Source organism: Arvicola amphibius, chromosome 1 (assembly GCF_903992535.2).
Source record: "Arvicola amphibius chromosome 1, mArvAmp1.2, whole genome shotgun sequence".
Lineage (NCBI taxonomy): Eukaryota > Metazoa > Chordata > Mammalia > Rodentia > Cricetidae > Arvicola > Arvicola amphibius.
Genome location: NC_052047.1, coordinates 86,199,319 through 86,225,595, shown reverse-complemented (window position 1 = coordinate 86,225,595; position 26,277 = coordinate 86,199,319). Strand labels below are relative to the sequence as shown.

The 26,277-nt window shown below is 46.6% G+C and overlaps 1 protein-coding gene across 1 annotated transcript in view; it reads right to left on the bottom strand.

Annotated features, from left to right (window-relative positions):
• Bcl11a (BAF chromatin remodeling complex subunit BCL11A) overlaps positions 1-16,236 on the bottom strand; it is a 94,931-nt gene extending 78,695 nt beyond the window's left edge. The window contains 2 exon segments of the mRNA XM_038346436.1: positions 9,047-9,376; positions 16,131-16,236. Of these exon segments, the coding sequence (XP_038202364.1) occupies positions 9,047-9,376; positions 16,131-16,185 (385 nt within the window). The 5' untranslated portion in view covers positions 16,186-16,236.
• Between the last annotated feature and the right edge of the window lie 10,041 nt (positions 16,237-26,277).

Here is a 26,277-nt window from a genome sequence, read left to right as displayed (position 1 = left end):
GTATGGTATGGGGTGTGACAGGGTAAATCAGAATTAGATTAAAGACAAAAGTTTAGAGACTGATGCTACATTGCAGGGCAAATGGGACTTGAAGGCCAAATTTCCCCTAACTGCCTTGGAGTCATTTTCACTATTCGAGCCTTTGCCTACCATGCCCCTGCTGGCCATTCACACAGGAGACTGAAATATATACAGGACTTGGGATAGCCCTCTTTAAATATAATACCTATATACTTACTCTATAGCGATTAACTTGTGGTCAGGAGCCTACAGGCAGCAGGCTGCCCCAAGCAGATAGCAGGGGAGGAGAGCCCAAAGCTGGGACAAGCACAAAAGACAGGTCCAACGACAATGCCTGCTGTCAGCAGTTGAATTATTTTTATACAGGAATTTTTATCTCTATTGTACAAACAAGTACGCGTCTGTGCTGACTTGTTAAGCAATCCACTTGTATGTAGAATAAGGCGGGTTTTTTTTTTTTCCTGCTTGCTACCAGTCACACAGCTCCGAGATCAGAAGAAATACATGGTCTTTGAAGCTGCTCAAATGTTTTAGTTAAAAGGACAGCAGTTGTTTTCAAAGATCCAAGAGTATCTTTATCAGAATTAAATTTTTCCTTATTGATTTTTTCCCCTTAACATAACAAAAACATAACATGAGAAGGTTACGATTTATTATTAAAAATGTTCAGCCTTAAAATCATTCTTCAGTAGTTAGTGCTCACTTTTAAATGTAAAAGAATATTAAAAAAAAAAAACACTTAAGGTGGGATGAAGTAGGAGAAACTCCTGAGATTGGAATTTTAACATTGGTTAATTCATTGTTTTAACTGTAAACACAAGGAAGTTTTGGCTGGGGCAGGAGTTAAAATAGGCAGGAAAATGGTTCATTATGGTTGGCCCCTTAAATGTAAGCAGGCCATGAAATCATGATATACCTAGAGTCAGGATGTGGGGAGCCTATATTCTTTTGTCCAGTGAGATGCCCTGTCTTTCAGATTCAAGCAAGCCAAGCACTGTGCTCCCCCTAGGTAAGAATCGTATTTCCCGAAAAAATTAACAGATGCGGTTTTTTTTTCTTCACCATTCTTGAATGCATCATTACATATCAAGAAAATGAACAACTAAGGAATGTAAAATTCAGTGCCCTGCGCTTAGTGGGCGGTGCCCCTGTGAGTTTTAGAAAGTTCAGGGAGAAGACAGAAGAAGGGGTGGGTGCAGCAGCACCTGTGGCTGGCTGTCTTGAAAGCCTCCTCTGCTGCCCTCCCAGACAGTCCGCCGTGCCTGGTTTTCATGGGAGCTTGCAATTGGTGGATTTACCTCTATCTAAAAGCATGATCAAATTGTAGATGTAATTGTTCTTCACCAATGTTAACGACAGTAAGAACACAAACAAAAACTCACTGTGAGTGGCCAGAGGTCCCCAGGTATCCCCTTTGTCAACATACCTGCTCCAGGGCCCCACTGGGAATTGCCTGGCGGAGACCGACTTGGTTCTGAACAACACGCTGCCAACCCTGTCCAGAAAAAGGTGTGCAAAGTGCCTTTCTCACCTCTTTTACACAAGTTTCCACCTGATCATCTCACCTCTAGGTGAGTATAATGTGTTGTTTAGCACTCTAAGAACTTGGTACTTTGTCTAGGTGGATCAAAAAGGAGGAAGGAGGGAAAACCAGGGGAAGCCATGGAAGGCCCAGCCTACCTCTGATGCGTGTCAGCTGCACACAGCACAGCGCCTTAGAGGAAGAACCTGTTCAAGTAACCCTTCAGCAGGGTTGCATCAGACCGCTGGGTCTCTGGGGCGACTCAGAGATGAGCCACCTCAGCTCCCTGTCGACAAACTTCTAATTCGCCAGTTCTGCCCGTTTATTTTTCCAAGTGTTTTGTTTCAGGAAACGTGTGTATTTTTCTTTGTATGTTTGGTGGATTTACCACAACTGGTTCTGACAGCTGTTGATTCTGTTAAACGAACACATTATAAAAATTCTCTATAAAACCTCAAGCAATAGCAGACTCAAAAATATAATGAAAAAAATATTTTAATGGAGCTCCAATTGAGAGAAGGTTTTCAAAGAGAAGTATAAATAAAGGTACAGAGTCCTGAAATCAGCAGTGTGGGGGTGGGGGTGCGCGTGCGCACGTGTGTGTGTGTGTGTGTGTGTGTGCGTGTGCGCGCGCGCGGGTGCGTGTGTGTGTGTGTGTGTGTGTGTGTGTGTGTGTGTGTGTTTAATGGGGGGGAAAGGGTGTTGCAAATCACCACAAATATTTACACTGTAATCCCTTTGTTCAAATCACATACTTTTAACAGTAAAAGCTGGGGCTGTGGCTATTTAAAATGTTAAATATTCAAACGCCTGTAATTAACCATATGAAACAAATTATGTCGCATTTCTCCATACCAGCACATGCAAAAATAAAAAAAAAAAATTAAACCAACTAACTGGCTAACTGGTGGTGGATTGGGGGGTGGTCAAGTTGGGGAGACAACTCTGAGAAGAGGAGCGGATGATGTTTCCATTTTGCTCCTGATCAAAGGAGAACAGGATGGGAACTGTGGCATTGCGAGCATTCTTCCATTGCTGTCGCTCACACTGGGCTATCTAAGTTTATACAATCCCCAGACTAGCTGCATATTAAGCTTGCTGTGTACAGCTTTATTATGGTGCAGTGGTGGAAGGAGCATTAATATTCCGACTCCACATCTGACAGGGCATTTACATGCGCCCATCTGAGCGGCACCTGAGAGCCCCTCCAAGGTGCAGTAAATGTGCGCCTATTGTAAAGGCAAATGAAGCTCACCTATTCCCTGCTGGGATCAGAAGTGACCTCGCCACCCCCCATGCCTCAAATCCTTCCCTTGCCAACCTAACTCAATGCCATCGCAGAATGACGAATGAGCTCAGAAATAGACCCCAAGTTACTAACCCTGCTAAGAACAGCAAAATCCTTTGCTGAAATGTTTTAAATGCATAGGAAGTGTGCAGCTGGCCAGTAAAAAGCGGGGAGACAGATTCCAGCGAACCTAATATGGAATACGTCACATTCTAAAACTGATTAGAAATACAGTCTGATGTTTACTGGCTTCAAATTGAGCTTGGCATCAAGCACACCGGCTTTAATAATGCTGGCATTTTAGTATTATTATTATTTTAAATTTGCCTTTGGTCTCAGAGAACACATGTGGAGAGCTAGAGAATTCTTATTCGTCAGGTTGTGTTTCCTGGAAATTAAGTTTGTGACAGAAAATGACTCCAGTAGCAATAATATGGTTCGTGCTCAAATTAATTAGGTCATTGTTGTAAAAACTACATGGCAAATTACAAAGGTAAATTTACAGATATTGGCCAGGGCTCCATACCCTGGCAGTAAAAGGGAAAAGCAGTTTAATAGTGCTGATTTACCTGGGCCGCAAAAGGAACACAGCAGAGGCACAATGGTCAATTTTCTATGTGTATTATACAAATAAAAATACTGGTCATTCTCCATTAAATTATATAGTCTGCACATATTTCATAAACTTTACTATGTCCTCCAAATTGACACATAAAATAAAAGCCTGTTTGATTTGAAATACTAAAAATGGACCCTACATTTAAAAATACATTTTTGTCTTTGAAGTAACAGCACTGCTGACATAGGCATGACCCAAATGAAATCTGAGCTGGCAGAAAGGTACTAAAGATCCCGGTGATTAAATCTCACGCTAAATTGTGGCAAGGTGCCAGCCTGGGTCCAGCTTGATGCTGTGTGTTTTCTACTGAACGAGGCTGCTGCTGCTACATTGAGAGACAGACTGGAGCTTGAAGTGGAGTCTGTCTCAAACGGTTGCTTCATGTAATACAGGATGCAAACATCAACCCAGCTAGGGCAGCCTGCCACCCAGGGGCATCTTCTGGGGCCTTCCTTCTCTCTTCAATCTCGTATTCCCACCCCCCCACCCCCCCGCATGGGAAGCCAAACTTTCCTCCTCAGTGACAGTCGTGCAAAGCCACATTTGTCTCTTTTCCTCTATTAAGTACCACCAATAAGACATCATGAAAATCGAGAATCTGTATCCCAAGTTTGTTATATGCCCCCAATTCATCTTTCCCATACTGGCCAAACACAGAAGCTAGTGTGAAATTAATGACTTCCCAGGACTCCAAAATGTGCCATTAATATGCGTCCAACTGGCCTCTTGTCTGAACTGAAGGTGTCTGTCCTGACCCAGCCTGGCCTTTTCCTATGCCCAGTTGTATTTTCCAACCCATGGACAACCCCACAATTAAATGCCACATTCCCTGGGAGGAAGGTGTACAAAACATACTTCCGATCCCTCAAGACGAGAGTGCACAACCTGCCCCACAACAAGGATGGGCTGATTTGAGAAATTACAGCACTTGGGGGTTTTTGTTGGTTTGTTTTAGTTTTCACAGAATAAACACAGAGCACGGGAGGGGAACTTTGTCCCCCCTCTGCTTCTCTTCTTGAAGTGAATACATATTTGTGTTTCCAATAAAAGGCCATTTTTACATTAACTGTCTGTAACAGCAGGAGACAGCAGAAGGAACACAATCTCCCCATCACACACAGGATGCTCTCCATATCACGTGAACCTATTCTCAAAACTATTATTCCTGAAAGACGCCCTTGGAAGACACACGGTGCCTCTTTTCTGTGCCACCCAGAGGGTAACATCAGAGGAACTTTGAGATCTTTGGGGTCTTCTACGTTTTAGATTTTTTCTTTTTTTTTCTTTTCTTTTCTTTTCTTTTTTTATTTTTTTTTTTTTTTTTTTTTTTGGTTCTCCAAAGTAAATTTAGCAGCCATGCAGGCCACTGTGTTTAATTAAGCTTTCAAAAGTCCTCTGACAATGCCAACCATTGTAGGACACTTCTGCGGCTCAATCACGCAATCACTGTGACAGTTCTATTTACAATGTGTCTTAGAGTTTCTCTGACATTGTACTTTGACAAAACATCCAAGCTGCCAGTCCACAACCTTTCCCTGTCTTATTTACAAATACAGCTTGTAGACAGTACTCCCAGTCCCACGAACATCAGTCTGTGGGTAGTGGCCTCACAAATACGGCCTCCCTATGAAAATGCTAGGTATTTGTTACAAAACAACCTCCTCTGCTCTACGGACTCTGAAGGTAAATAAAACATTTGCCAGTACATTTGTTTCTTTGAATGGTGGTGTTTTCCGGTTTCTGCTGCCACACTGAAAATTGACTTCAGAGATCAGTATTTTTTTTTTATTCAGGATCATACAAATAAAGAGAAATAAAAAAATAAGTAGTCATAATAAAATACTGTCATTTATAGTCTCATTTACAATTAATGTACAAACACATCCTCCAGTTCAATCTAGCCTAGGAAAAGAATAATGGGTACAAAGAGAAGGGGAAGTTAGTTCTGTAAATTTGGGAAAGCAGGATGGTGTCAGTTGGTTTACCTGTAAGTAACATGCTAATACAGCTGCTTTTAATATTTCCCTGCTCATTAGAGAATCTGTCTTGCATATCATTAGCCAGATCAGTTGCTCTATCTAGGCGGATGGTTCCAAGCACCCCAGTGAAAATGCCTGTATTCTAGATGCTAGGGGAGAAAAAAAAACAATGTTCCATCAGGAGCAGCAGGCTGCCCTGCATCTTAGCAGATTTCTGCTCTCCCATTCCATCTAAAAGCTAACTTTATGATAGGCTAATCCTAATTTAAAGATTCCCGTGTGCAATGAGCCAAAACTTCAAGACTGGCACTATGAGATAATGTTTGGGGCCTTTTCTGTGGAAGAAAAAAACAGTTTCGTACTCGCTAATCTTCAATGAATATTTTACTCATCATAAAATAAAAGACTCTCTCTCTCTCTCTCTCTCTCTCTCTATATATATATATATATATATATATATATATATATATATATCTCCATGAGTCAAAGGCTGCTCCTATCTGTCGATGGGCTTTTGACATGCATATTGATGAACTGGACCACACAATATAAGCTGATGATAGCCAGTTCAATGAAGACTGTTCCAATAGTCTCTGTGGATAACAATCACATAAGGCTCTGAATATCTAAACAAAATTGGAAATGCAGCTTGGTCACTGTCTATGGAAATAGGTAACATATATGCATGGTATATGAGAACACACATCCATCTAGTCATCAGGCAAAAACATCCTTAAAAAAACAAAAACGAACAAACAAACAAAATCCTCACTTAATTCTGGGAGGACTGAGCACAGCCCACATGCAAGCTATTTGACTACTGCCCTTCGGAATTCTACCCTTACCCTCTTTCAAAGTCCTCAAATTCTATGCTTTACTGAGGGGGATCTCATTCCTGCTTCCTGCCTGTAAAATGGCACAGAGCACACAGTGAACTCAAATCTGACTTCTATCACTTCATAAAGTCTCTCCTACCCAGCATGCTTAAATGACTGTCTTTCATGTAGCTGCCAAGCATGTTCTTGTCGACATTCACCGGTGTTACTTCTTCCCCAACAGAGACTCCTGCTTCTCTCCTATGACACAGTTCAGATGGCTACTGAGTGGTTACTGTTGGGAAGCCTGGTAACTTGGTATGGAGGAGCCAGCGCGGGGGGGGGGAGGGGGGGTAACAAGCCATCTTTCCAGAACCTCGCTTCAGGGGCACCTGGGGTCCAGAGCATCAGGATTTATGTGCAGTGGTAGAACGTTAATTTCGCTATGGGAAACCCTTAATTCGTTACTGTGAATTACGAGAAGTCATGATTCTAGTTACTGACATCTTACTTGGAGATGTGACCATGCTATTGCTGTTCAGCCAGTACCAGGGTAAAAATAGGTGAGGGGGCACAATGAAAGGAATCAAGATGTTGCAATTATTCCTGCATGAAAGGTTTCCCTCACCTGAATTGCATGTGTGTACTCAATGAGTATCTGAGGGAGCCTTCCATTTCAGAGAAACAATGTACCATTACCCCTAGAAATAGATCTCAAATTTGCAGCTTTTTTTCTTTTTTTCATTTTGGCTTCTTTAGACTCTGCTATAACACTAGTTTTTGAGATATCACAGGATCATTATGGCAACCAGCGGGTTAAGGGCTATTTCTTTCCTGGTACATCCAAGCAGAGTCACAACAGCACAAGTAAAAAGCCCTAACTATTTATACGGCTCTCCTCAGCCTTCAGATCTGTCTTCGAAATACAGAGGCCCCGGTTTTCAAACTGGCTAACCTGCAACCGAGAAACCTATTTAAGCCTTCAGGAATACGTGTGGTTTTAATTCCTGCCTGACAGACACTGTGTTTTGTCTTTTAAACGAGCAGCTCGATATGTAAATACGATGTTACATCACACAAGCCTTACTCCATATTTGGTGATTTAGCAAGGCTTTGGATCTCCAAAGACGACAAATCCCCTTCCGCCTGCTCTTGCTTCATTAATCATGCCTTACACTTCTGTGCATTTTCCTTCCAGTCACAAGCCAGCACATGGAAACGGTCATTGCTACATCCTACGGGGTGGGGGGGGGGGGGGGATAAAAATCTTAACCTCCGTGTCTCAGAAGCTCAATGTGGTAGCGTCTAGAAAAACACTCTACACACGCAGCTTTTCTGGCAGCAGAGTCCTTACTTCACTGAAAGGAAAATACCTGAGTATTATTGCAGAAAGCATTAAAAAAAGAAGAAGAAGAAAGAAAGAAAGAATAAAGATTAAAAAATGCCACACTTGATCTTAATGATCATATTCTAGACTTGGGGGAGGGTCACTGTAGAGGGGTGAGGGTGATATGCCATTTAATCCCCTCCGGATCACTGACCTATTATGGTCCTACCATTGCAGAGACAAGTTCCAAAAGCCTTTCCAAAAATGAGCAGGCCTGCTTTTGTAGGGTGGGGGCAATGCAAAAAAAGACTGTCTCCCAGATGTGGCAGGCCTGTCACCACAGAATCTGCTTTTGCTTTGTCTGACGTGCTAAAGCAAACAGTGTTTTAAGAGCCACTACCTAGTGTTGCTGTTTACCACTAGGGCAGGGAATTAAAGTCCCTCTGTTAGCTTTTAATTCCATTTCCCTGGAGCTGCTGAGAAACCCACACACCTAGCTACCTCCTTGGTAAAATTAACTGAAAGGAGAGAGAGAGAAAGAGAGAGAGAGGGAGGGAGAGAGAGAGAGAGAGAGAGAGAGAGAGAGAGAGAGAGAGAGAGAGAGCTATTGAATATGTGCATGCATTTTTTTTCAAGAAAATTTTTGCATTAGGCTAGAGAAGAAACAGGGGAGCCAGTACTGGACATTTGTAAGGATGACATGTGGTTGTGTAAACCACAAACAAAATCAAGATACATCTGTCAAAACCACATCAGAGACAAGAGAGAGCACTGAGAAGCATTTATCACTGAGCTGAGGAGGCAGGCTGCAGGGAGCAGCCATTCCTGTCAAACCAACCTTTTGAAATTTCCAACATGCCCTTAAACTTTTCGAGTAAGCATGTCTGTGCGCTTCAGCAACTGCCCTCTCTACTCTGGCCTGGCCAGTCGAAAATGGCATCTTAAAGTCAAGGTCACCGTGTCATCCCACCACGGGGCTGTGTTTAATTACAGCCCCATACAGGCTGACAGCCAGAATGGATCCAAGGCTAGCCCTGGAACTCAGTTAACTCCTTCCAAACCTTCAGACAAGCCATTGGTTCAACCACCATGTCTATATGGCTACCTTGCCTTTTATATACATCACCAGGCCACAAGTGGATGCTGGAAACTGAGGCAGGCGTAGTAAGGTCCAACACATTAAAATAAAAAGGCAAGCAAGGGGAAGAAGAGAGACCTGGTACTGTCAGAACCAGGCAGAGGATGTCAAGTGTGTGGCACTTCCCCACCTACATCTGACTCAGTAAGGTGGGGAAAACATTATTTCCAGCAGTCTGGACGGAAGCAACAGGAATGATGATTTTTAACAAGACTTCCACGGACAGTCACATGGAGAAATACAGACAGCCCTTGAGCATGCCTTCCTGCTCCTACAAACACCTCTGCAAACGAAAAAGCAAGCATGCAAACAGCTTTTCTCCTTGCTTCTCAATTACCTGCTATGTGTTCCTGTTTGGGGCAAATTCCTCTAGATGACGTTGATAGACAATCGTCATCCTCTGGTGTGACCTGGATGCCAACCTCCACAGGATTGGACGCCTTTTTCATCTCGATTGGTGAAGGGGAAGGCGGCTTATCCACGGCTTTCTCTAAGCAGAGGCTGCCATTGCATTGTTTCCGTTTGTGCTCGATAAAAATAAGAATGTCCCCCAATGGGAAGTTCATCTGGCACTGCCCACAGGTGAGAAGGTCATGGTCCCCTTCTGGAGCTCCCAAGGGGCCGTGGTCTGGTTCATCATCTGTAAGAATGGCTTCAAGAGGTTCGGCTGTAGTTGAAAAAACAAAAGCACAATTCTTAGAGAGCCAGGATGGAGAGGAAAGGGAGAACATACATGCTCAACCCCACCCCCACCTCACCACATGAGGACAGGGGTGTGCAGCAGTCTCCATCTAACACCCCCCAAAAAGTGTGATAGGCAGCATGTGATGTGGAGGGCATCAATAACCAAGTTAATTGATCAATGAGGGTGGTCATCATGGTCTAAATGAAATCCCCCTGACTTGAATAACTCCAGAGAACACACACACTGTAAATTTTTTGAGAAGAATCTGACTTAATAGTTAACACAATATAAAGAGAACTTAAATAACAATGACGTTTAAAACGTGAACTGAAACCAAATTTGCTTCCCTTCTGTACAGTAAGTTAACTCTTAGGCCCAAGACTAGAAGAGGTGAATGAGCCCACACACCCTTTGTGGATGTGTGCACTAACTGTGCATGCGTGGCCTCACAGCAGAGAAGGCTGCTGTACCACACAAGACTCTGTCACACTCACACTGCAGCCCTAAGGAAGTGACTTCATCCACCTAACTAGCCATCACAAGGCAGTGAGTCTCACACCGCCAAAATCTTTCTGTCCTCATTCTCAGCTACTCCACAAAATCAAAGGAATATCAGATTCACTGGCACTTCTCAAACATATTCACTAAATGGGACAGTCTTGAGTACTTAGGAAAATAAGCCAAATTAGTCGGGTTTTTTTTTCCAATCTGCAGAAAAGAATGTCTGAAATATTCTAAACATGTTGGTACTTGGTGGCATCCATGACATAAAAATCAGAGTGGACTCCCAAGCTCACACGTCAGAAGGCTGGGCATCCTTTCCTCTGAGTTAAGGTGCTTCACCTAATGTAGTCAACATTGACTAATTTTCTGAACGGGCTCCAAATGCTTCATTACGGGATATGTCTGCACACACAATCACCAGCCAGTGTTATAACAAGGTAGATATACGTGGCTTTCTTTCCTGTCTGCCTTTTTTTTAACTTTGCAACTCCAGCGTCTATCTGAGCAGCTTCTATCATTTTTTTAACCTTGCAAGTGGAAAAAGGGGAGCTGGGAAATCATGCTTACACCGTCTTAAAATACGAAAATGTAAAAAAAAAAAAATCACAAAATACAAAACATGTCCAAGATGCTGCCAGTTAATAAAGCAAAGCAGACAACGTACAAGTCTTAAACAGTTAATCAGTCTGACCTTCTTTAGCAAGCTGCCAATTTCACATTTAATGAACTTAAAGCCACAGAGAATCAAAAAATAGATTTTAATTTGAGTGTAGAATATTGGAACAGATTTTGATAAAGTGCAAAAATCCAGTGAACTCAGGTTAAATTTATTTCAACCCTACCCAGGCTAGATGCTGAGGGGGAAGATCTGGAGTAACTCCCAGATGTGCTGGGTGAAATAATATCGCGAGAGTCCTGCCGAAGCCGCACCTGTCTCAAGTAGGACATGCCATCACTGCTCGCCTTGGGTGCGCCTCCTAATTTAACATAAGGTCACCACGAGCATATGAAGGTTATCTCCCTACGAATGGAGACGGCAAAGCAAGCACTTAAATGTTTCTTTGCCCAACATCCTGATCAGAAGACAAATACAGAACGCGCCAGTATGCTTTCCAGATTAAGGAGGCACAGGGAGCTGCTCCGCATTGCGTCCTCAGTCATGTCTGTCACATTTGCTTTCATTTTGACCAAGTCAGGAGTGGGGAAGTCCTGTCCCTGAGCTCTGCTGCTTGAATTGAGTATTTCAAATGAACACTGGCAACTGTGGCCCTTTTGGCTGTCCTTGTTTAGCTGCAAGTTCTGGGGTGGAGAGACCGAAAGGCTCAGGGGGAAAAAATTGTCCTATTAAAGGTAAAACATTTTTGCAAATCCTATCATCAGGATTCACTTGGGGTTTTGTTGTTGTTGTTGCTGTTATTTCTATTCCCGGGGCCTGAAGGACTTTAGAGTCTAGGAAGAGTATTAGGAGCAAAGGGGGTATTCTCTTAGATATCAAACAGTTAAAGGTAATTCGGTACAAAACAGACTTGGTTAAAGTCTTCTGAACGTAGTGACTGAACTGATTTACAATCAAAACCAGGAAATGAAGTGGCAATTCACAGGTTGCTGATTACACCTCCACATCTCACCTAATTAATTTTATAGGAGGCAAAGTTCTTGAAAATAACAAGATGATCAAATGTACAGATATAAAACCTGTAACCTCAACATTTTCTATGCTCTTAACGTAAATTATTGCTAATTAACAAGAATTATATCCTAATGTATGAAATACATTTAACATCGGTTTCCCTGAAAAACATTTGGCTAGCAATGTTCAGACAAATATCAAAACGTGTTTTTATTATTGCTGCTGCATTTTTTTTTAAAAATTGGACCAAATGGGGCACAAAGAAAATATGAAAATACAATTCTCTTACGGCAGCCTACTGATTTGCATTGACATCCTCTCTCAGTGGCAATCAACATTTCCTTTCTGGGCATCAGATAATTTCTCTGTATTTTAATGCAAATTCCTCATTCCCTAAAAACATTCCTAACCTCAGCCATTTTACCCCCTCCCTTCAATTCAACTCCATCCTAATTCTCTCCTACAATACCACCCTTTCTAAGCTCGGGCCTAACTCGGTACAAAGCGGGGAGTCCTCGATTGAAGTGGAAGGGAGTGGAGAAATAATCACAATAATTAGCCGCGAATTCTCTCTACAAGGGGAAGACAAAATGAACTGCTTCTGCTTTCTACAAGATAGACTGGACGGTCTCGGTCTCCCAGCGACAGCAGACCGAGATACATTTATATGTTTGTATTTATTTCTCTCCTCCTTCCCCCAGCCCCGTTGCAAACATTAAAAGAAGGGGTCAAAATCCTTATAAGAAATGTTGAGAGAAGGCTAGGAAATCAGGACTGCTGGGGAGGGGGGAGGGGGAAATGGGAGCTGCGTTTTCAAGTTTGCTTTCCAAGTGGCTTTTCTTAACACGATAAAGCAAACCGAGGCTGAAAAATTAGAGAGGCAAAGCAAAGAAACAAAAGCAAAGCCAAGGGCTACAGGCCGGGGGCCGGGGCCCTGCGGGAGTAGGCCGCTTAGAAAGTGAAGTTGGGCGCCCGTGTTCCCCGGCACAAAGCGAGCAGCCTCCTTCCTGGCTGCAGGCTCAGACCGCGCGCACAGCGAGCGAACACGTGCAGCAGCGACCCGCAGTCCCAGCTTGGAGGCGACGGGTGGCCCGGGGACTCGGCTGCCGCCTCCACGCCCATCCAGCCGAGCTACCGCCGAGCGCCGGCTCCCTGAACCCACTAGTTGGTGAAAAGGAAGTAAGGTTTGGAAAACTGAGCTGGAAAACCTGATCAAGTCTTGGCTTCATAGCGCACACCCCGAGCGTGGGTCCTGAAATTCATTCTGTGTACACAGGCTAACACTTTTACTTTGGAAGATCTGTGCAAATGTGTTTCGCCCGTAATTCCGGGCACCGTGTGCGCGCCAGGCGGCGACCGCGGTTATTCATTATTAATGACGCTGCTAGCCCGCATCATTATGATGATAACTATTACTATTGTTGTGATTTCAGGCTTCCAGGCGAGAGCTGCAGGAGGCGGGGAGGGGGAGCGTCGGGTTGCCAAGCCGTCCGGTAAGCCTGCAGTGGACGCCGAAACCTGCGCTCTGAGCGGGACTGGGGGTGGAAAAAAGTGAACCTAGAGGCCAAGGGCAAACTTGCCGTATCCCTGCTTTCAGTCAGGCCTCTAAGCTCGAGAGCGCTCTCCCCCTTCCTGAAGACCAAAAATGCCTTCCCTGAAAGGACCCTAAAGTGTGGAGTTGCCGGGTCGCCTTGCACGTGGGGGTGTCGCGCCCCGGCGCTTCTCCATTGCCCTAGCCAAAAGCATTTTTTTAAGTCAAAATGAAGAACAAAGACCTAAAGGGTAATGGGGAGTGGAGAAAGAGAATTCTGCCTAACCGTTAGTTGCCCCCCCCACCCCCACTCTCCCAACGCTCGTCCCTCCCCCGCCGAGAAACGCCGGGCAGGGGGTGGGGGGAGGCTCTGGTACAGGTTCAAGTTCGCGGAGCTTTTCTTGATCTTGTTCTGCCTCCTAGCGACCAAATGGCTCATTCAGTCCACGTAGCTGAGGACGGGGAGGGGGGGTGGGGGTGTCATAGGACCCGGGAGGTTCCTGCCCTCTGAGCACCCAGAAAATCAAAGAAATGATCCCTGCACAGACCCCTTCAACTGGCCTCCTACTCCAGTGTCCCTCCCCGGGACAGCAGAGATTAACCCTCCCAGTCTGCAGAGTCCCACAAGGGACCCAAGTGGGAGGAGAGTTAGTACTGAGCAGTTCGGACTGCGCCTCCCAGACTGTCCCTTGCGCCCCCATAGCATCCTTCCGAATGTCCCAAAGTCCCGGCTTTCCCGAGTCCTGCGAACACTGCCCTTCCTTCCCGCCGGTACCTGGCCGGGCTGTAACTTCACACCGTCGCGCGCCGCGTCTGCTCTGTATCCGGCGCGGCCGGTGGGAGTGGGGGCGGGGGAGAGCGGCAAGGGAGAGATGCGCGGGGGTGGGGAGAGGGAGGGCCCCGCAACGTGCCAGGGCGGGGGAGCTTCCGAAGTGTGTGACAAGTTCCTGGGCCGGGGGGTGGGGGAGCGGGAGAAGCAATTCCCAATGAGCACCCCTCCCTCAACAAATGCAGAAAAGAACATGGGAAGGGGGTCCTTCAAGCTTTGGTCAAAAATTAAGAGTCATAAGTGAGAGGAGGATTTGATGGGGGTGGGGGTCGCTCCATGCCTTTCCTTACAGGACTCAAACTTTCTTAAGTGCCCACCATCCGCCTCTCTAAGCACACCTTCAGGTGGAGATAATCACCACAGCCGCTAGCACTCTTACATAAGCTCACAGAAACCCCGGAGCAAGACAGGCCCAGGGTATAGGGCAAGAATCCAAAGGTGGGTCTCCCTGATTTCGGGGACCCTGCACCCCCAAAATGCATACTCAACACATTTCTTTCCTGCCCCGCCCCCTCCTCAACCTAGTCGGGCAACTGCTTTGGTCCAAAAGACTACTGGCTAGATGGGGGGGGGAGGGCAGGGAAAGCACGTGGTAACCTCCCGGCCGTCTAGAGTTAGGAACAAGAGGAATCTAAGAGTACCCCGGGTGGAGTGGAGGGGGACTATCAGAACTCGCCTTTACAGTTGCTTGGCAAAATAAAAATGTTTTGCAAAAACGAGTTTCACCCAGCAGCTTTCGCTGTCTGGGAGGTCGGAGTGAGAGCTGGGCATTGTGCTAGGGGCGGACCGGAGCGCAGGCCGGGCTGGCGGAGTCGCAGCGTGGCCTGCCGCGGTGCCTGGCGGGTGGGCGGCGAGCGCCGGGTGGGCGATCCCGACTCCAGACTGGGGCGCGGCGAGGTCGGGCGAGGCCCAGCCGCTGCGGCCGCCTGCTCCGGGGCTGCCGCGGCGCGCTCGGTCCTCTGTCTGTTTGTTGGCAGGAGGCTCCCGCACACGCGGTGCTTGTAAACATTCAGACACGAGATTTTTCCCAATCAAAATCCACTTCCACTTTTTTTGAAAATCTTCCAAAAAATAGTAAGAGGAGGGAGTTCCTCGCTCCCTCTCCACGCCGCCGGCGCTCTAAGTTTGCAACTTGATGGGGGTATTGGGGAAGGGGTATTAGGGATATTTTTTTCTATTTTTTTCTTTTCTTTTTTCTCTATAAAAGATTGTGGAATTTCTGAAGAGGTTGGGGGGGGTGTGGACGAATCCCAGGAAAGCGATGAAAAAATACGACTGGCGGAACATTTGGTTTCTTTTGGGGGGCAAGAATTGTACATTCTTTTGCGTTACTTAATTTTTTTAACGCGTCTTCGCCTCGCCTCCTCCAGGGCTCAGCCAGGAGGGGCGGGCAACGGCAACCCGCCGGCGGCGGCTAGTGCGCCCTCCCTCCCTCTACCGCGTGCCCCCGGCCGCCTCCTCACTCGGCCCTTACTCCTGCCCTTCGGCGGCGGTGGCGGCGCAGGAGGGCAAGCGCGAGGAGCCCGCACAAAAGGCGGCGGGACAAACACCCACCTCCGGCCGGAACAAAAGACGGCAGCGTCGGGCGCGACTCCGGTCCTTCCCGGTCACCCGGCTCTCCCAGGCGCTGCAGCCCCTCTCTCCGGACTAGGCTGCCTGAGAATCGCCGAGGGGCCCCCTTCTACAGTCCCACTTTCGTACAATTGTGGGGGTGACTACTTTCCTCCCACTGCACACTTGACCGTGTACACACTGCTGTCCTAAGGCCAGTCTCACCTCTTTTCTCCCCAGGAATTGTTTTTTAGACTTGAAGCCCTCCCTCCCCCCTCCATTTTCCTATAGTGAAGTGGAAGCAACCCCCCTTTCCTTCCAGCTCCCACCCCCAGGTTTGCATGTGAGTTGTTCGCATCCTTAGCATTGTTCATTATTTTTGCAAAACTGGGGTAGAAATCATTGCATTCCTTTTTGGAAGAAGAAATAAAGCGGCGGAGAGAAGGAAAGAGGAGGAGTCAATTTTTTATAAAATTTAAAGGTGCGTGCAGTCTCTAAAGTGCACACACGGTTCTCGTTCGAGAAGGGATTTGGGGCTTTTCCCCCTTTAATCTCTTTTTACCCCGACTAACGAAGGGTTTTCACCTGAATTTTTTTAATGCATGCACACACCCCTCTCTCAACCTCACTCTTACTTAGCGTCCTGCGCGCCCTCGTGATTAATAATTATTACTATTATTGGGTTACTTACGCGAGAATTCCCGTTTGCTTAAGTGCTGGGGTTTGCCTTGCTTGCGGCGAGACATGGTGGGCTGCGGGGCGGGCGGCGGCGGCGGCGGCGGCGTGCGGACGACGGCTCGGTTCACATCGGGAGAGCCGGGTTAGAAAGAAGGAGACTCCAGAGAAAATATCTTCATCAGTGCCTTTTGACATCCAAAATAAATTAGAAATAATACAAAGATGGCGCAGGGAAGATGAATTGTGGGAGAGCCGTCATGGCTTTTTTTTTTTAAGCAAAAAAAAAAAGAGAGAGAGAGAGAGAGAAGAGAGAGGGAGAGAGAGAGAGAGAGAGAGATGAAAAAAATGGCAAAAGCCCCCCTGAGCTGCAAGTTCAAGTGCGGACGTGACGTCCCTGCGAACTTGAACGTCAGGAGTCTGGATGGACAGAGACACACAAAACATGGGCAGGGCGAGCAGGAGAGAAGGGGAGGAGGGAAGGGGAAGCTCACACCAATGGACACACATCAGGGGCTGGACATGAAAAAGAGACCAGGACAAGCCAATGGCCAGTGCGGGGCGGGGGAGGTGCGGGGCGGGGGGCTCCGCAGACGCCAGACGCGGCCCCTGGGGGAGGGGCGGGCGGAGGGGAGGGGGCTCTGGGGTGGCTGGCTCACCAGTGGCCGCAGCGAGCGCCTCGGCGGTGGCGTGGCCGGGAGAGAAGAAAGGGGCGGCGGGGTGGGAGGGAGGGGTTGGGGGGAGCAAGACTTGCGCCCTGCTCCACTCCCCCCTCCACACACACACACACACACACACACACACACTCACCGACCCTAAAATAAAAAATTATTGGGGTGGGGGGAGCAAGAGTGCTCCAGGACGCTGCAACCCAGAGCCAGGGAGGCGCGGGCGGAGGGAAACCAGGTAGAGTGGGTCCCGGACACCCTCCTCCATGCGCACACCCACTTCCCCTCCCCTCCAGCGGACGCCCAGGGCCGGAGTGCAAGCCCCGAGCCCGCGGCAGCGTTCGGGAAACTTTGCCTTAGGAAAGCTAGGAAAGAAAAAAAATCACCCGAAGTTGAGAGCTGAGCCTCCAAGTTAAAGCTCGGCAGCGGGCGAGGGGAGGTGGGAGGGAGCGCGCGGGAGAGCGAAATCTAGCCTAAGTTTGGAGGGTCGGCGGTCCGGAAGGCCAGCTCCGGGGCCTGAGGGAGCAGAAGCTGCCTGGAGAGAGGGGGTTGGGGCGAGGCCGGCGGCGCAGGCCTGGGCTCAAGGGCCGAGAGCGCGCCCCCAAGGCCAAGTCAGGGACTCGGGATCTGAGCGACCCAACTAGCGATCGGGTCTGAATGCCACACACAGAAACCCTGAGTCCCCAGCTCCCAAGGGTCGCAGAAAGAGAGGCCGAGATACAAAGACCGAGAAGCCGGATTCCGGGTGCGTTCAGTCCCCAGAGGGGAGCACCCGGGGCCGGGGCTCGAGGCACCCAGGCATCCACCTCTGAGCAGTCGCCGGTCCGAGGACAAAGCACGGGTAGCCCCAAGATCCCTGGTCTCTGGGAACCTGCTCCCGTCGCTGCGGGAAGTCCTCGAGCCTGATTCCTAGGAGGGACACACCCCCTCCCACACCGGGGCAAATGCAAAAGCACTGAGCAAAGGGAATGAAAATGTTTCTTACAGACAGAACACAATTGTTCCTTAGCTATTACTTGAGGAAAGAGAAAATGGGAAATGGAATGAAACTGGCTACCAGGAGCAGCCGGGAGTCCACGGTGGTGAGGCCCTCGGGTCACGGCCGTGCTGCCCAGGCGCCAGCAGCCACCGCGCACACACGGGAACCCAAAGTCCCCTCTGCCCTCTCTGCAGCCCTCCCCTGGAAATTAGGAAAGACCTGTTGGAAATAAACCCCTGTCTCTTTAATGCACACACGCGCGCGCGCTGCTGCTGTCAAAAAGCGGGCTTCACTCTGGCGTGGGATACTTTCAGTTTTACGTAAAATGTACAGCAACAGCACCCCCTGCGATTGGAAAGTTTATTCAGAAACGTGCTGCAAAGTCCCCTGGCGTCTCCCGCCTCCCAGCCTCCCAGCCTGCCTGCACCACCCTGCAGCCGCCGCAGTCGCCGCCGCCGCCGACGCAGCCAGGGAGATCGCTCTCCGAGTCCAAATCTAGCAGCGCCCGGGCGGGGGCGGGGGATGGACAGAGTCCCCGGGAGGCGCGGAGGGCGCAGGGTGGAGACCCGAGCTGCAGGTGGACATCTGTGAGTCTCTGCAGAGCCAGGAGCCTTCCTCCGCTCTCCTCCAGCGGCTTCACCCAGCGTCCCTGCACCCCTCCTCCGAGAGGTGTCGTTTCCGTAAATTCACCCACCCGGCGGGGGATTGTATTGTTTTAAGGCAGGGCCCTGGGCTTGCTTGCGCTCGCCCACCTCCCAGCCTCACGGGCTTGTGGCTGTTTATTCCTGTGTCTTAGGAAACTTTCAAACCTATTAGAAAATGGCTTGTCTGATTCGGCGAAGCTTCGGGCCCCTCAGAGGAAGAAACACAGGTTTCGATGCCCGACGTTAGAAAAGCTGTGGCTTAGACTGGGGTGGGGAGGGAGGGCTGTTTCCCTCTAGCTGGTTTTCCTGGGGGAGGGGGGAATCTCGCAGTCTGTTTGAGGAGCAGGAAGACTTTATTGCTTTAACTGCAGGACACCGTTTCCCCTTTTCACTGAGTTCTTCAGAGCTGGCCAGCACCTCTTCCTCGATTTTTTTGCTTGTTAAACCAGCCTTAGAATCAGCAAGAGAATGCCGCTGCGGGGGGTGCCAGGGGAGGCAGGACTCAGAGGTGAACCTCTGGAGGGTAGGTAGGCTGAGAGTGAAAGAAAGTTCAACCTGGAGGCCTCGGGAAAATAAATAAATAAATGCCCCTGTAGGTTAACAATAGTGAGCCAGGCTCGTTCAAGACCGGTTGGGCAGATTTGAATCTTGTTCTCATCCATAAAAGTCTATACAGAAAGGAGACAGATACATGGACAAATTGTGCTGTAGAAATATATACTGTATATGTGTGATTTATATATAATGGTGTGTATAAAGCTTTTCAGGCTTGGCTGTAGTGTAAAAAGTAATGACTTTATTACCTCTGAAAGGTTCTGTGGTTCACATTTAACAGTCTTCTGAATTACAATTCATTACACAATCGTGTGCTCTCTAAAGCCGGCACCCTATCAGGGCCGCTATCTGTGGTTATTTCCAATAAATAACTGGCAGCATTTTATTGATTTTCTTTTTTTAAAAAAAATCATAGGAAATTAAGCACTTAGTTACAAGTAGGTCTGCTATGTTACTGCACTTGTGTCAGATTCCACGGGGCTCCTTCGGAAGCCACATCCGAAAACATACATTAAAAAGCCAGTTGCAGCTGCTTGCCCTGGGTGCCAGTGCAGAGGTAAAGCGGCAACGTTTCCACGATTAACATATATTTAATTTCTCCATCATAAAATGCCCAGGGTGAAATGGGACCTGCCATCCACTCCCGCCCCTCCCCCCCAACCAGATTTCACCCAGCTCAGAAAACCAAGGCTCTGCGTCGGCATTTGATCTGTCCTAGCCGACCCCCCTCCGGGTCCCTCGTGCACGCGGGTACCGATGATGCCCCTCCCTCCTGGCTGCTGAATGTTCACTCCAGCGCCCGAAGGTGGGGGAGGGGAAGTGTATATGAGTATTTAAAGAAGTAAAAACGTGGCGTTCTAAGAGATTTGAAAATATTACATAAGTATTGATTAATGATGCAGGTGGTGTTGTGGAACGGGGTGAAAGGTCACTTTAAATGTGCACACTTGGGTACACAATAAGTATATTTACCTTTCCAGAAGTGGCTTTTAGAAAGTAGTAAATTATGACAACGATAGAATTATTTTCTAGCCGTTCAGTTAACTTCGTTGGGGTTGTAGAACCCTTGCTGCTTGGCTTGAGAGACCTCGGTGGGCTCTTTCCCAAACCTGTAGTGACGACAGTGCGTAAACCCTAGGCCAGCAGACGACCCCTCTTTTTCCCTCCCCACCCCCTTTTATCTTGCCGGCGGAGGAGCCTCCCCATACTTCCTGCAGTATATAATCTGCCTCTGATCTCCGTACTTAATAGCCAAGTCCTGGTTTATGCTTTATAATGTGTTGACAAGTTTTCTAACAGACTTTCTGAAATAATGCACATATATTCACGTCGGTTAGGAACCCACCGTATTTTTAGAGTCGAGTAGATCTATACCCTAATGCAGAGAGAGGGTGTAAATCACAGAGGGTTTCATGGTCCTTTCAGTAGTTTTCGGTATGAAGTATGAGCCGCGTGGCCTCCAGACGTAACCTTTTAGAAAAAAAGACAGTGCTTTTATTTTATGGTGTAAAGTGCTTTTAGCTTCAGGGCTCTGAACGTGCATGTGGTCAACAAACAGCTCCGAGAGGGAGGCTTACTATAGCCCCAGCCCTCTGTGAGCATTCCCTGACACCGGGGACTCGCTGTGAACTGGAGAACCAAGAGTTAAAAAGTCTGTCTGATGGAAACTACAAGATTAAAATATTCACTGTCTGCCTTTAGGGTGAAACACTTTTATAGACAAAAATAAATAAATGAATAACTGAATGATTAAAAATGCAATCCATCCCATCTTGCTTTTTACTTCATCCTTTAAACTTCTTTTTATTTATTTTTATTTATCTATTTTTGTTGTTGTCATTGTTGTTGTTACCTAATTGACAGACCAGAAAACAGAGAAGGGGCAGTCATCTTTCAGCTCGGACCCTGCATTCAGCACAGGTTTCAACTCTGGGGCTGTGGAGGGGAGACTGCTAGCCCCAGTGCTGTTTGTTAGACAATGCATTCGGAGGAGCCGAGGCTGTGTTTGAGTAGAGGAGTGAGCAAGAGTTTTTGCCCCTGCTGCTTAACTGACCTGATGCCTGGACCTAAGGAGGCTCCCAAGAGTAGACAGTGCTGTCCTTTCCCCAGAGGCTTAACTCTTCCTCTTGGGGTGGGCTTGGAAGGCACAGCTTCCCCCATCCTGAAAGATCCATCCCTCTGATGTCTTTCTCCAGTGGCTGCCTGGATTTCTGAGGGGCTGGCAGGTTGCTTCATACATCCTGATGCACCTATCTAAGAGAAATGGAAAGGATGGGTCTGGCCCTGGACCAGGCTGCTCTATGTTGAGTCAACCATGCATGAGAAAGGGACTCATCTGAATAGACAAGAAGTTCTGGTTAGAACAAGCCTGAGTGAAGGTCTTAATTTAACATCCCAGCTTTTGCATGAAAGACACACAGGTACAAGGCTGCATGTCCGGTGGCTGTAGTGTATTAGGGATTCCTGCTACAATACTCCAGACACAGTAAATGCTCAATAAACAGCCTTTGAGTCAATGAACTAACCAACTACAAATCCTCTTACCATACCCATGAAACCAATTCCTAACCACCCAAACTGTATTAATTTCCCCAGAAACCAATAAGGCTTTGGTGAGGCAGTCCTACAGTGAGAGTCCATTTAAGCCTTAAAGTCATTCCTACCAGGGACAGCTCAAAAGATCACCCCAAACATCTAGCAGCTGAACAGTTAACAATATAAGGCAATATGTGTATTGTTCCAGCAGCTTACGTTGTAACAATCTTCCAAAGTGGCCAGTTTCAAGAACTCAGGATGCAATGATACATTTTTTCCTTTAACAATGCTTTCTGGATAAATACCAATTTACTTCAGGGGGAAAAAAAAAACGCAAGCAAAGATACAGGTTGGACTCTATTTTCTACCCTCTCCCCACAAATCTTGTTCTGCTAAAAGGAAACTATTTTGTCAATGCGTTTTTTCACAACCAAACTTTAAAACAGCTTTCACCTATTTGCTTCCTTTTTTCTTCCACTTTTCTTCATTCCCTTTTGTAAACAAAAGGAAAAGCAACACACACGCACACACGCGGGCACACACACACACACATCTGGCCTGACATTTCGTACAGCAAGTTTCAGCCCAGTGTGATTTAAAACAATGTGAGTTAAAAACCTCTTAAAATTTGGGTTTATAATGGAAACGCTGACAGACTCTTAATTATAGCAGCCTCGCCAGACACTGCTGTAATGAAATAGTTGTGCTTTCATTACTATGAGGCACTATAGTTAAGGGTCTGTCAGTGTTTCTATTATAAACCCCAAGTTTAAGAGGTTTATAACTTGGGCTGTTTAAATGGCACTGGGTGGAATTCAAGTTATCAGTCCAGATGTGAAGTTGTTTTATAAAAGGCAAAATAACTCAGCTGTGGAAGGTTTTGGATCTCTCTCTCTCTCTCTCTCTCTCTCTCTCTCTCTCTCTCTCTCTCTCTCCATTGCAAAAATGATTTTTAGTAGTTTCAGATGGTCTTACTGCCAACTTCTAGCTATGACTTCACTGTCTGAAAGGGAATTTTATAGGCAGTTAGTCCTTTATTTGGACAAGATCTCTTTGCTATTCTTGTAAGTTTTTATTATTTTATTGTGTTAGTGTATGTATGTATAACAGGGTTTGTGTGCATATATGTATTATGTGTGTGTGTACCTATCCATTTATCCACACACAGAAAAAAATTAAGACTATATACCAGGTATATTGCCACACCAGATATATACACAGAGGTGCCAAGAAATGGTGGCACACACCTATAATCCCAGCACTCAGAAGGCAGAGGCAAGTGGATCTCTGAGTTCACAGTCAGCCTGGTCTACAAAGCAAGTTCCAGGACAGCCAGGATGACAAAGAGAAATCCTGTCTCAAAATATAAAAACAAAATAAGCAAAAAAAAAAAAAAATGGAGGCTTGGAGAGATGGCTCAGCAGTTAAGAGTACTAACTGCTCTTTCAGAGGACCTGGGTTCAATTCCCAGCACCCATGTGGTAGATCTGACACCCTCACGGAGACACATATGCAGGTAAAACACCAATGAACATAAAATAAAAATAAATTATAAGACGATAGACATAAAGAGGTATAATTCTGTGCTACAATTTGAGGGGGAAATATGCATTTGCCAGAGAAGAGGGGAAAAGCACCTCGTGCCCTCACCTCACCTACCAACTGTGCAGGAAAAATTAGAGTTGGTATTTCCAGATATATTTTTATTTTTAATTGACACAGTAATTGTACATGTTTATGGGATTCAATATGGTCTATCAATACTCATATAGAATGTGCAATGACCAGAAGGGGTAATTGGCATACCTGTAACCACTGACGTATTTCTTTGTGTTATAAACACTCGAAATTCTCTTTAGATAATTACTGTCAACCGTTTCACCCACTGTAGTGACTCTCCCACCCGACTGTACCCTGCACCTATGAACAGCTTTGGGTGCCCTTGCTGTGTCTCCCACACCTTTCCCAGGCTCCTTCAGCATGAATCTCCTCTCGGGTTCTCCGACCAACATTCTGGTTTCTGCACGAGTGAGGCTGTGCAGCCTTTGCCTGCCTTTGCCTGGAACACGAAGTCCTCCAGCTCCACACTGCTCAAATGACGGAGCTGTGTTCCTTTATGGCTAAATTATATGCCACTGTGTCTGCACATGGCTCTTTCTGTATCTTAGCTGCTACGCACAATCTACATTAAGCACACAAGGGCAAGTGTAAGGAAGTATTATTAACCTTTATTTCAGAAACTCTGGGACCTTCCTGGTATCAACTGGTCTGCTCAGAAAGCGATAGCTAGAGGAGCTAGAGGCAGACATGTGGCACACACCTTTAATCCCAATTATTTGTTAGACTAAGGCTTGGTAACTTAGCAAGACCTTGTGTCAAAATAGAATTTTTAAGTGGCTGGGAATACACCTTTCTTACTATGTGCGAGGACTTTGTGTAGGGCCTAAACTCTAGTACCCCAGGAAAGAGGAGGAAAACCACTTGTAAAATCAACTCTTAATTCTATGCTTGGCTTTGTCAACAGATTCGTGAAGGATTTGCTTTGGATTAAGTAATGGACCAGAATGAAGTCTATACTATTAACCCGGTATATATCACCACTATAATATGCAATTAGTGTTTATTAATGATGCTGTGGCTAATGACAGTCCTGTACAAGAAGATAACAAAGATGATGGTGGTAATGACACTAATGTAATGATGGTGATGATAGCGTTGGTAACAGAGAAAGAGATGGTGATGGAGATGAGGAGGGTAATGGTGGAGATGGCAGTAGTGATGATGGTGGTGGTGGTGGTAGGGGAGATAATAGTGATGGTGATGATGTTGGTGGTGATGGCTAAGGTAATAATGGTGGTGGTGGTGGTGGAGATGGTGGTGGTGGTGATGGTGGTGGAGGAGATGGTGATGGTGGTGATGATAGAGATGGTGGTGGTGATGGTGGTGGTGGAGATACAGGCGGTACTGGTGGGAAGTGGCAATTATGGTGGTTCTATACTTAATATATCCATCACTAGGCAGCAGAAATGGTCTCAAAGGTGGAGTAAAAGTGCAAATGTTTGCAGCTCCAGTTTTGGTTGCTCCAGCAAAGCCTTTCCATGAAAGGCAGACAGAAGATTAATTTAAGGTAAATGTTCAGATTCAGCCCTGAGCCAGCACCAAGCTGTAGCCCTGGTTGGGTTCTTCTGTCAATCCATTAGGTCACTGGCTTCTCACAGAAAGGCCCCTATATTAGGTAGCAACCACACCTGACTGTGGAAGCTTTTTCACTTCCCCAACAGCAGTTCCTTTTTTCTACTTTCTCGCTGTTTACAACCTGCCAAATCAGGCCAGCAGATACAGTACAGCTTCAATTATTCTCATTTCTCAAGAGCTCCAGTAGATCTCTCTCCTCAGAAATTAGCCGGGTGACAAAAGAAAAGTGGACATCACAAATATCACCAGGCTTCAGTTCCTTCTCTGCCTCTTTCTCTCTGTGTGTCTTATTTGTTTGTTGATGTTCGTCTGTTTGTTTGTTGAGACAGGGTCTCACAATTTTGCTCTAGCTGTCCTGGAGCCCAGGCTGGCCTCTAACTCACAGAGATCTGCCTGCCAGTGTGCACCACCACACCCAGCCTATGCCAGTTTCTTTAGTTTCTTTTTCTTTTTTTTTTTTTTTTTTTGAGACAGGGTTTCCTTGTAGTTTCTAGAGTCTGTCCTGGAACTAGCTCTTGTAGACCAGGCTGGCCTCGAACTCAGAGATCCGCCTGCCTCTGCCTCCCGAGTGCTGGGATTAAAGGCGTGCGCCACCACTGCCCGGCTGCCAGTTTCTTATAAACTTCAGCAATGCCTAGCCCATAGCCATGACAGATAAATGGCAATCTCTCCCACAGGCCATTGACCAGCTGCAGCCATGCTAATATCTCTCTCTCTCTCTCTCTCTCTCTCTCTGTCTCTCTCTCTCTCTCTCCCTCCCTCCCTCCCTCCTTGACAGTCATAGGTCTTTTTGATTTTCCATTTTCCAGCTAATTTCAGCAAAGAGACTTTTTCTGGTAGAAATGTCTACCCCTTCTTGCTGTCCTTTGACAGCTTGGTAAAGACGAGACAAAACTCCCTGTTCTGCCATTCCTGGTTGTATAACAACCTGCCTGTTTTTCTTTCCCTCTTTAAAAAGCATCTCACAGAATTAAGAGTCTGCTCCTAAGAATTGTGCTTGTTTTCTAGATGGAGGACTGCATTGAGCAAACAGGAGACACAGTCTCTGCCTGGGGTGGCTTTTATGTTTAAAGTACTAACACACACAAACATGCTGTGTAAGATTCACTCTCACACATGCCAAAGACCTACTAATGGATACCACCAGCACTGCTTTGGTGGTCAGAGCTTCATGACACAGGACTCCAACGGTTCTAAACCTCCATTAGAAAACTACGTGGAGCCAGGCAGCTCTGGTCACTCGCCATAACAGATGTGTTTTTGGTTTTTGTTTGTTTGTTTGTTTTTTGTTTTTTGGTTGTTGTTTTTTTTTTTTTTTTTTTTTTTTTTTTTTTTTTTTTTTTTTTTTTGTCGAGACAGCTCAGTTTTCTAGAAATGAGACTGTAACATGAATATTGGCATTTGGGCATAGAGAGCTACGTTAATCTATTGTTTCCACAACTTTTATGATGTCATCAGAGAGCCAGTCAATTGGGGAGGGATTGATGGGTTTTTGTTTTTGAGACAGGGTTTCATGTGGTCCAGGCCAGCATGAAACTTGCTGTAATATCTGAGGATCGTCCTGATCCTCCTGCCTCTACCTCTCAA